Source organism: Glycine soja, chromosome 16 (genome assembly GCF_004193775.1).
Source record: "Glycine soja cultivar W05 chromosome 16, ASM419377v2, whole genome shotgun sequence".
Taxonomy (NCBI): Eukaryota; Viridiplantae; Streptophyta; class Magnoliopsida; order Fabales; family Fabaceae; genus Glycine; species Glycine soja.
In genome coordinates, this window is record NC_041017.1 from 38,286,253 (window position 1) to 38,297,731 (window position 11,479).

The 11,479-nt window shown below is 29.8% G+C and overlaps 1 protein-coding gene across 1 annotated transcript; it reads right to left on the reverse strand.

Moving 5' to 3' along the window:
• Nucleotides 1-879: 879 nt before the first annotated feature.
• LOC114389674 (mucin-5AC-like) lies at nt 880-4,680 on the reverse strand. The gene is made up of 5 exons (XM_028350407.1): nt 4,258-4,680; nt 3,932-4,031; nt 3,379-3,496; nt 2,054-2,824; nt 880-1,438 (listed from the first exon to the last, which is right to left on the reverse strand). The coding sequence occupies exons 1-5, from the start codon at nt 4,364-4,366 to the stop codon at nt 1,049-1,051; spliced, it is 1,488 nt and encodes a 495-aa protein (XP_028206208.1). The 5' UTR covers nt 4,367-4,680; the 3' UTR covers nt 880-1,048.
• Between the last annotated feature and the right edge of the window lie 6,799 nt (nt 4,681-11,479).

Consider the following 11,479-nt stretch of genomic DNA (forward strand, 5'->3'; position numbering starts at 1 on the left):
TTAATTATTACAATATAATTTCGTTGTGATAAAAAAAACTTAAACAACAAAATTTATACTATTTTTTAAAAAAATTGAATAAAAAAAATAGATTTTGTATTTTTTATTGAACACTGCAACACTATATGTATTGACTGTACATTGATTTTCTTGAGACATATTGACCGAACACAGATTTTCTTGATACCTATAAGAGATGACTTGTACCAAAACCTTTGGTCATCAAATTCCTTTCAATCAAAAGCACGGGAAACTTCTAGAGGGTATAAAAAAATTGAAGTATTTAGGTAGTTACAACTTAATGGGTTGATTTGTTTAAATTTTAAAAAAGTAATTTTTTACAAGCATATGAAATTTGTTTATCAAAATAAACAGAAATTTTAAGCAAAAGGAGTGTAGAAAAATACATTAAAAAATACAAGGATGCTTATTTTATTAAAATAAATATTTTTTTTCAAAAAATAAATTTAAATAAACTCATTCAATATAATCTTATTCTTGAATCTGAAGTTTTAATGTCAGGATCTAGATCGTGTCAAGTTTCAGGCCAAGATTAAAATTTGACAACATTTATACATATGCTTAAATTTAATAATGATACACGTTGTTCAATACTCATATGCCTAGGGTGTATATCCTTGTCAATATATCTCATGTCACGAGAGACATAATAAGACTTGCTTTTAAGTTTCAAATATCCTCTTAACTCCAAGATTTTGACAAGTAGTTTTGTGAATAAGAACTTTTATGATTGACAAAGCAGAAAGGAGGGAGAGGGGATATTTCTTCTGCCATCTTTACCTAGATGCTTTGGACATATATTTATTAAAAGGGCAAATTCTATACAAAAATGTATTTTATACACATCAAAGATAAAACTTCTGTGACATTAAATTCTTGCATAGTATTATTCACTTGTAATTGAGATCGAAGTTAAATCCATACATTTCATATATAACGGATCTTCATTTCCCCACCTTTGAGAAACAATAATTAAAATGTAAATAACACATTACAAATTAATGTGGCAAGAAGAAGCTTGAGAATGCTAAAAGAGTCCAAAAGGTTCAGGCAGGTACTCAAATCCATTGTCAAAGATGGGTCCTTGATCACATTTATCATCAACACTACGCAGCCAGTTTGTGTTGTTTAAGTCTTCTTTAAGCAACAGTGAATCATAACGATAACTCTCGTACACATCCACTACTTCACTCAATTTTCCCAAGTATTGCTTTTGCCTTTCACCTATCTCTCTTCCATTTTTCCTATTATTGTTATTATTATTATTTCTGCTTTGGAGGCTTCCGTTAATGTTCATTGACACTGGAACACTCAAACCTCTAGTGTGGTGTGTCTTGGGAGTTGAAGTTCGAATGCTCTGAGGATAGAGTGTGGCGCTTGGAACTGAACGAAGAGTTCCTGAGCTGTTCCTCACATCCTAAATTATAAAGGTTAATTAAATAAATTTAATATAATGAACTAGCTTGAATTAATCAGGATAATAAGAGGAGATATTGCACCATTCTGCTCCAAGGCACATAGATGTTAATATCAAAGTAAAAGAAAACTGGTAGAATTCATATAGAACCATTAGGAAAGTGATTAATCATTGTATATCATTCAAGCTATGTTAGCATTAACTTATGAATAAGTAAGCTCGTTCCAGGGAGAAGAAAATAAGAAGATAAAATAAATTGATTTTCTAATCAACTTATGATGCACTTCAACTTTTATCCAACTTTTGGAGGAGTTAAATGAGAAAGTTTGTATTAAAGTTGAAGTGTATAAGTGATTTTAACCTATGAGAGAAAGAAACTTAATTCTTTTTATCTTCTTATTTTCTTCTTCCATTTGTATTTATTAAGATTTTCATCCAAACAGAACCTTAAACCAGGATTTTCATTTAAAGTACTAGTCTGGTCACAACATTATGGTGCAGAGCCTGAGTGGTCCTGGCATCATAAAGTAATGTGTAGGATCAAGAACAAAATTTTCAATTGTGATACAACATAATTAATTGAGGTGTAAATTCTGATTGCAGAAGTGGACTTACCATGTGTCTAATAGCCATATCCAATGATTTCTTTGAGATGGTCCTTCCCAATACATTGTTTTCTGAGGCAGTAGTTGAAGACTTAGCAGATCTTCTAGCAACTACCTCAGAGGCATCAGCAGCATTGGCATGGCCGCGGCTTTTTGCTGTGTACTCTGACAGTCTGCCCCTATTGGCAATAGGAGATGGCTGTCTCCTTGACATGTTAACTGGGGCTTGCATTTCTGAGTTTGGCTTCGAAGGAAGAGTAACAACAGCACCAGGACGAGACCTGCCTGCAGAGACAGGCCTATCAGCAGGCAATGTTGTTCTGAGGTTTGGTGGTGTTTCAAGGGGGAAATCAGGAGGGACAACTGGCTGGAGACGCGGTGTAGCTGGATTACGCCCCACACGTGTGACTGAAGGCGATGGAGATGGCAGTGAATGGCGTCGAGTGGGGGTAGAGGGCCGCAAAGTGGCAGGAATGGATGGCTTTGAAGTTGAGCTTGGAGTGGATGGCCTTGAGCCTTGTGATGTTCTAGTTTTGTTGGTGTCAGTTGATGATGTGTTGATTGGACTTGGAAATGAGCGTGGTAGTAGTACTCTGGGGGGTGTTGATGTTGATGTTGTGCGAGAGGTTGGAGTGGAAAGCCTTGCCGCAGTTATGGGGGAGGATGGCCTTGTGTTAAGGATGGAAGAGGATCTGTTTGGACTGCGAGTCACTGAACCACTTCTTGATGGTCTAGAGTGAGAATGAGAATGATTGTTGTTCTCTGATTGTGAGACTGAAAGCTGAAAGATATATATTTATACATAACAGCATCTAACTGACTTATTCTAGTGTACGTGTCTATATAATATTTGAATACCAATTTGTGTTTCAAAGCTATAGAAGCAGAAAGTGGAGATAGAATTCAGAAGGGACCAGCTTAGTTATTTACTTTCTTATTTTTTTCCTCCCATAAATGTTTGTTGGAAAGTTTATCCAAACAAGTCCTAAGTAATTACCACAATGATGCATGTCTTCTTTTGAGTGATTGAGTATGCTTGAATTTAATTTTGTCGGAGTTGAAAACAAACATATAATGATTAGCACATTGGAGTTCAGTTGAAGTTACTCCAAGGAACCGGTGCATGTCATAGGCATGTACATACAAGAGAAGCTTAACCCCCCCAAAGCCAACCCTTCTTCACTTAAGGTTGGCAACTAATATCTTGTCATTGCAATCACTTGTAAAGCTTAAGTTGAGGTTGATCTTATTTATTAAGCACTAACAAAACTATGAGCATCAGTATGGTTATGCCAATGGGATGAAGGGAAATGAGAATATATTACAGGAGCATACCCTTGAGACACTAGTGTTTGACTTTAATCTACCCAAACTGCTTCTTGGAGGCACCAAAGTTGGTTGGGATTCACCTTCTGATGATGGTAAATGAGGGGTCCCCGGGGGAGTAAGGAGCCTATAACACACAACGCCAACAGTTGCAAATCGAGTAGAGAAGATATAACAAATGCATGTGCCAACATTGGGAAAATCAAACTATTTATAAATAGAACTATTTGAAGTTGAGGAAATATGAAGCCAACCACTGCAAAAATGTATGAGTTCACATGAAAAGTGCGGTAAAGTGTCTATATTGTGTTAGTTTCTTTCACTAATGCAGGTAGCAAGGTAACAGGGCACTTGGGAATCAAGCTCTGAGAAACAAAAAGTTTTTTATCTGCTTTTGATTATTGGTCTATGACATTAGCTTGCAACTCACAATAATCTGAATCTAACATGCATGATAATATGATTTTAGATGATCGGTCCTCTCATTAAATGAATATTGTGTAGTGGAGAAAAAACACTGACTAATATGATAAAAGTCACAGAGAAATGCAATGTTAATTACCAATCATAGTCATGCTTTCCTCCTTCTGTGGATGACAATAGATCATCAATCCCACTTGTGGCCAGTTTTGCTGATTCAAACGAGAGTTTCCCCAGTTTTCCTATCCAGAAATAACAACAGTAATTAGTGACACCAAATTACAAAGTCAGTCAGACTGTGATCACACTTACCAAGAGATCAGCTAAGTTTGAGTTTATTTATTTTGAAGAAATAATCACTTTAACTTTTAATTCATTGCAACAAAAAGAGAAATAATAAATGTAAGTGAATGTGATATGAGTGAGCATAGCTAGCAATATATAATGAGGTAAGGAGTTAGTTAGGACCATGGGAAGAATTAATTGTGTTGGAGATGGGATGGATGTTGGCAGAGCCATTGAAGCTGTGACCTCTGCGGTGATGATGCTGATTCACATTCACATTCCTGCTGTTCATGATGCCAACAACAACAACTCAACGCTGTTACTTGCATTCATGTGGTGTTATATTATTGTATGAGAACATATGAGCTATGATGAGTTGTGGTGCTTTGGATTAATTGGAGTGGGAGAATGAGAGTGCATTGCAGTGTTGTAGGTGGCAAGCAAGAGCAAAACCATTCACTTGTTTGTACGTCAACACACAAGCACAAACCGAGAGTGTCGGGGGGTTCAATTAAATTCATGCTCTAACTTTATTGAGGTTACTTAACTTTTGTTTCATGACATTCATTCATTCTTCATTCTTCCTCACTGCTTGTCCCTCTCGTTTAGTTTCTCTCTAGAATAATGATACACAAATATCTCATCATTTTAAACACTTATTTGACATTTCTCTTTTTTTAAATCTCTTTTTTTTTTATCAAATCATAAATCCTATTATATTTATATTATTTTTTTCTTCTCTCTATCTTCATATTAAATTAAATAGCATAATGAGTGTTGATATAATATTTTTCTTCTCCTTTCTATTGGACGGTGTCAGAATGTGTTCAATTATAAATCATGGACATTCCCACGTGACAACTTCCTACTGGCGCACGTGGCCACTTCTTTGATTCATCCTTTTCATTTCATCTATTCATGGCAACTTTGAAATTGAGACAAACAAATTGGGGTTTAGATGTGCCCCCATTGCACATGGGATCATATCATGAACGAGTTCTCTTTTTGGAGTTTGTTTTGGCGCTTGTGCTTGTGGGTTACTATGGTGATTGATTGCTCAAGAATCATCGTGTTCAAGTAGCTAGGTCCCCTCCCTGCCTATGCAATTTTACAAATGGAGAAAGAAAATTACTAACAATATACTTTTTAACATGCTTTTATGGTCTGATGTACAAGAAAAAAAAATTGATTCATGCTAAGTCATTAATTAAGGAAGTAAGTTGAAAGAGTCATTAAAAATAAAATTTAATTAAATGAAAGGTATTTTAAAAATAATAATATTAAATAAGATAAAGTTAAATGAAATTTTCTTATATTTAAAATTATAAGAAAGTATTTTTTTTTATATTTGAGATATGAGGAACTATATCATCAAAGAAACTTGTTAAATAAAAAATGAAACTTTAAAATATTTGTGATTGTTAATAAATTTTAAAATTAATAGTCAAAGAGGTGTTAAAAAAATGTTAAAAAATGTCATGCAGCCTTACTGTGTATAATGTGACCTCATTACCCATGATTCCACTTGTGCTGTTGTGCATGTGATCATTTAGATTACCTTTTTCCAACAATACTTGGAGAACGGACTCTTTAAGTCTAGTCTTTGGTTATGTGAAGTGAAGGTAATAAAGCGTGAGAAGAGGAGACTTTTAACCCACTTCCAAGGCATTGTGTTATTATCATTATTTGGGGTTATGTCAATTCCTTAAGATTGGCTATTAATTGATGACCCAACCAGGAAAGGTCTCAATCTTAAGCTCCTCTCAACCACTCCAAGATTGTTTCATGATGGTCATAAAATTGGTTTTAGTTGGACTGACAAAAAATTGATTTAATGGTTATTCATTTAAGAAACAGATTACGCAGGTGTTTGAATCAATTTATTTTGAAATTAAAAAAGTGTTCGGATGATTTAAATCAACTTTTTTAAGGTTTCAAAAAAATAATTTTCTTAAAAATAAACTTGTAAATAAACTTGCACCGAGGAATAAAATGATGCTACTTCCTTTTTTTAAATGATATTTTGGTTATATTTTGAATTAATAAAAAAATAAAGTAGAGTGTGATAAAACCAAAAGAAAGATTAACATAATATGATATGATTGATGGATAATTATGTCCATTAAATATGTAATTAGGAATTTAATATTTAACTTTATATTTATGAAATAGTATCAGTCAGAAGAAGGTGAGTTCCTTAATAGATCTTGATCTTTCAGAGATTAATCTCTTCTGAAAATATTGATAGAAAAAAGATGGAAAAAAATATTGTGCCGTAAGAATAACTATTGTTTGAAAGTAAATTTTGACAAATCTCCAGACTAATTTGATATTTGATTTTTGTCTCCCAAGATTAAAAAAAAAAAAAACAAGTTTGAACCCATACACTTAAAGTCAAAACGCATTAGAACCTCACAATCAATCACAAGATGAACACTAGAAGAAAAGTTATAGAAAATATAAATATTGAGAAATGGAGAAATGTTGGTGGTATCTCAAGTCTCATGCTGTTCTCTATATAGTGCAAAGGAAATCAGTCTGTTGGCAAAGGTTTAAGAGTATCTTTTATTTCTAGAAGGAAAAAAAAAACACTAACGGGTATGAATAATGACTAATAAGACCATTTGATGCAAGTATCGATACATCTAATATGCCAACGGTAACAAAGTAATAAATATGTCAACGGCAACAAAAGAAATAATTAGCACTTATGTGCGATTATTCTCGTATTCTCTAACTCCTGGCTAGGAAATAATTCAGGTCACCCAAATAAAATAACACCAAAAATAGAGTGTAACACATTTCATCAGTATCACTTTTTTTTAATATTGATCTTTTATTTAATTTATGCTTTGTATACTTTGGTGGATTGAGAGAGAAAATAATAAAGACAGAAATAAAATGTCTATATTTGCATTTGTTCCATGGTTTGGCAAGGGGCAACAATAGAAAAAGAAGGATAGAAGCATGTATTATGGGTCCCACTGTATTTTATGTTTCGTCCAAATTTGGACAAAAGATAGAAAGAATGAGTTGTTTTTTTTTTTTGTGCAAATGACAAAAATACTGTTATTTATACTATATTTCATTTAAAAAAAAAATTATGATATTTATGTCATTTTATACACATTTATTTTTACTAAGGCAAATATATTTTTTCTCTAAAAAAACATATTTTGAATTGTTAGAAGCATTAATTTTCAAATGAATGGCTGAAATTTCAATTGTCAATTTCAGGTTCAGCTAGCAAAAAACAAAGCCTCTTGTAATCCAAGCGTGGACTTCAACATCTCCTTCTATAGATACTAGATTTTCCATTGCCCACCTCTTCCTTACGCAAGCCAAACCTATAACAAAAAACCCAACCCATAAAGCACATCTCTTTAGGCATAATGTGCTCTTTCACCATAGTCTTCTTCATGTAAACTATTTGCTTTATATCAAATGTAGAACTGACATGTGTTTTGCAAACGTTCAACATCTCAGGGCACAGGGAAAGGAAGCTTGTGGAAGAGATTTGTGAGCTGTGACATCCATAAGTGTGGATTGTCAATAGTTTAACATGTGATAGTGAAGGTGCTATTCTAACATTTTTATTTTAAAAATAAAGTACCGCATTCTTTAATTTAGATCTGTTAAAGAATTTATGTTCAAAAAGAAGAAAGAAGAAAGAATATCTGTTAAAGAATTTATATGTTACTTCGTGTTTCAGATAGAAACAAGTTGGTTAAGACATTAGCCATGATGAGCTATATATGCATGAAGTTCGGTTCAGTTGGCTTGGTATAATGTAAATTTGTCTAATTTCAATGTATATGGTATTAGGTATAATGTAAATTTGTCTAAGTTGGCTTGATTTAAATTTAGATTAACTTAGATTATAATATTAAAATCTAATTTATATAAAAGAAGTTATATATCTTTAATTTGATATAATGTGTTTAAATTGAAAATTTGAATCAAATTAAAATTAATTAAATTTAAGTAATGGTGTTAATTGGAAGGAATGAAAATTACAAATAGAAGATAAAATTATATAACCAATATTAAAAATTCATGTAAAAAAGAAAATGACTAAAAATGATCTTATTTAAAAAAATTATCATATAATTCAAAATTAAATTAGACAAAAATTCCACCAAGTTAGTTAATTGTCAAATTAGTTTAAATAAATATATATATATATATATATATATATATATATATATATATATATATATATATATATATATATATATATATATAACCAAATGGGAATCACAATTTTTGAAAGTGAAAGTTCCGTTTAAAATTAAAAGTGATCATCAATGGAACAAATTAATTCTAAATACGCAAAGTGGCCGCTTACCTAAGTCTTTGACTGTGTTAAGTGATCCATGAATATATGTATAAATCAAGTGGAAAAAAAACTCTAAAAAATATCTTATTTAAGAATACAAACTTAAATTTATAATAAAAATTAAATTGGACAAAAAAATTCCACCAAGTCAGTTAATGGTCAATTTAGTTTTTCTCCCCATTAATAATGGTCAATTTAGTTTAGATAATATATAAAAAAAGAAAGAAATTATGAAAAACAAGATGGGAATCGCAACGTTTGAAAGTGAAAGTACTGTTTAAAATTAAAAGTGATCACACAAAAAAAAACTCTAAAAAAATCTTACTTAATAATAAAAACTTAAATTCATAATATAAAAATTAAAATAGACAAAAAAAATTCCACCAAGTTAGTTAATGATCAACACACAGACAATCAAATTATATCCGTATCACTTAAACAATTATTACATAATTTAATTTAATAACTTCAATTCAAAGGAATGTGAAAGAAATTGAGAAAATATTATTCAATTGAAAAATATTAAATAATATAATAATTGATCAAAATTACACTATATAATTTAATCATTCTTTACACACATATATAACATATACAAACAAATTGTTAGTAATTATATGAAACTTGGTCCCTTAAAAATATAATAATTACCCAATAAAAATTAGTTATTACAAAGTAAGTGGATAATCCGTACTAATAGCATTATACCCAAATATATGTATTTTCATTGTACCCTGAAATTTTTAATGAAATTCCTCCTTCATTACCTCATTTTATATTACACCATTTATTTTAATGAAATTTCATCTTTAATTTTATTATATATCTATTTTAACCAATACACTATTTTTTATTTTTAATAAAATATTTAATCTTTTAAAAACAATAAGAGTTCAAAATTCATAAAAAAATAATATATATCACGTAAAAAAATATGTTTGCCTAATATATATGAGAAAGGATCAAGTTATACATGTATAACTTTAACAATTATTACATCATTTTTATAACTTGATATACAATCAAAATTATTTGCGTCAAATTTTATCAAAATTAAATAATAACAAAAGATAATCAAATGATTCGTATTTTAATATGTTTTGAAATATTTATATTACGTTGATTTTAATTTATATGAATGAGGTAGTAAATAATTTTGGATTAATACTAAATTTTGCATATATGATCTAAGAAAAATGAACTTTTAATCCAACTATGAGTTTTAAGAAAATATTATTCGGTTAAAAATTATAAAATAATGTAATAATTGTCTAAATTATACCGGTCTAATTTGATTTCTCACACACACACACACAGATATATATATATATATATATATATATATATATAATCATTAATTCTTTTTATCTGTAAGGATCAAATATAATGTCAAAATTTATAATAATCATATATCTTATTCAACCAACTAAACTAGATATCTTAAATAACAATAAGCTTGTAACTAAAAACTAACTTATCAACTTTTAACTAATATTATAACCTATATTTAAATATATTAATTTTTAATTATTGATTTACCATTATGATTACAAAATTTGAAAATTAAAAAAAAATCGTATATGTTTAGGTAATGATTTTGTATATTCCCTAAAAAAAAAAAGAAGAGGTAATGAGTTCATATAATTAAGTGTTTAGTCAATGCACTCTATCATATAAAAATTTATACTATAAATTTGACATAAAATTTATTAAAATAAATCAAAAGTAACTTGTAATTAATAAATTATATATATTAAGAAACTTATTAAAATAAAACAGTTATAAATTACTTTCATAAATTTAAATAATTCTTTTATAAAATACGCATAAACCGACGTTCTGCTTACTTTTGACCTTAGTGTGATATGCTTACACCTCATATATATATATATATATATATATATATATATATATATATATATATATATATATAAGAAAAAAAAAATTGCCTCCAAGAAGATCGTGCCACGGAGCATGTAGAAATGTCAAACACTTCCTTTCTTATGAACTTTTTAGGTGTCTTATCCCTCTATATATTCTCCACCCTCATTGGCATAGAGTGAATCCGTTGCCCACTATCAATATAAATCTCGACCATTTTATTTTAAACCAATGTCAAAGCTCCCAAATAGAGCACTAATTTTCCAATATCGAGTTTAGTTGGTTGTTGAAGAGGGTACGGAAAAGAAGAAAAATACTTTTTTTTTTTAATTAATTACAACCTATTTTAGATATCCGCATGACTTAATTTGGTCATGATTCACAATATCTCTTGTCAACAATCTTTAACACATGAAATTTCAATTGTATTGGCTGTTCAAGATCAAACAAACAGTCAACTTTATTTTCTTTTCTTTTTTTTTTGTTAGTCAACTATTATTCTTATGAAGAGTTTAATTTTCCATGGAATATTCCAGAGCTATTAATAACATAGAAATGTTGGCTTTTAATTCATATAAAAATCAACAGTTAATTGAAATATTTAATGATTTTATCGATAATTAATCTATTTCAAATTGAAAACTTATTTGATTATCTTTGTTGAAAGCTGTTCTTTTTAATTATATTTTTTATTTATGATGTTGGAATCTAACTAATATTTTATTTAAGAAAATTAAATTTAATATCACTCAAATCATTAACTTAACGGAAGAATATATAAAAGTGGTTACAAATCATTGAAAATATTCACTTCAACAACAAAATTTAAATTTATTTTCTGTGAAATACCATGTAGATATATATCTTGGGTGTATGAGATGATCATATTGAGACAAGAGAGGAGGGGAGAGGCAGAAAATTGCATGATGCATTCCCATGTGGCTTCTGACGCTATATCCACAATAACAATTACCTACGAGATATGGAAGCTGAAGACATTCTTCAACGGTGGTGGGTCCTAGGAACCCAACACTCCATGTTCACCTCTCACATTTTACCTTTGGGTCTCCACCATACTCAACATTTTTGCTCTCTGACGCCAACCCCACCCAATCAACATTCCATATATTGCAATTTTAAACGTCATTTATGGATACATAAACTTGCCAACATATTACATATGCA

Coding starts and splice junctions, on each gene's coding strand:
- LOC114389674 (XM_028350407.1), bottom strand. CDS start 4,366: ATGAACAGCAGGAATGTGAATGTGAATCAGCATCATCACCGCAGAGGT. Junction 3,497..3,931: donor GGAAAGCATGACTATGATTG/GTAATTAACATT, acceptor TGTGTGTTATAG/GCTCCTTACTCCCCCGGGGA. Junction 1,439..2,053: donor ATATGGCTATTAGACACATG/GTAAGTCCACTT, acceptor TTTATAATTTAG/GATGTGAGGAACAGCTCAGG.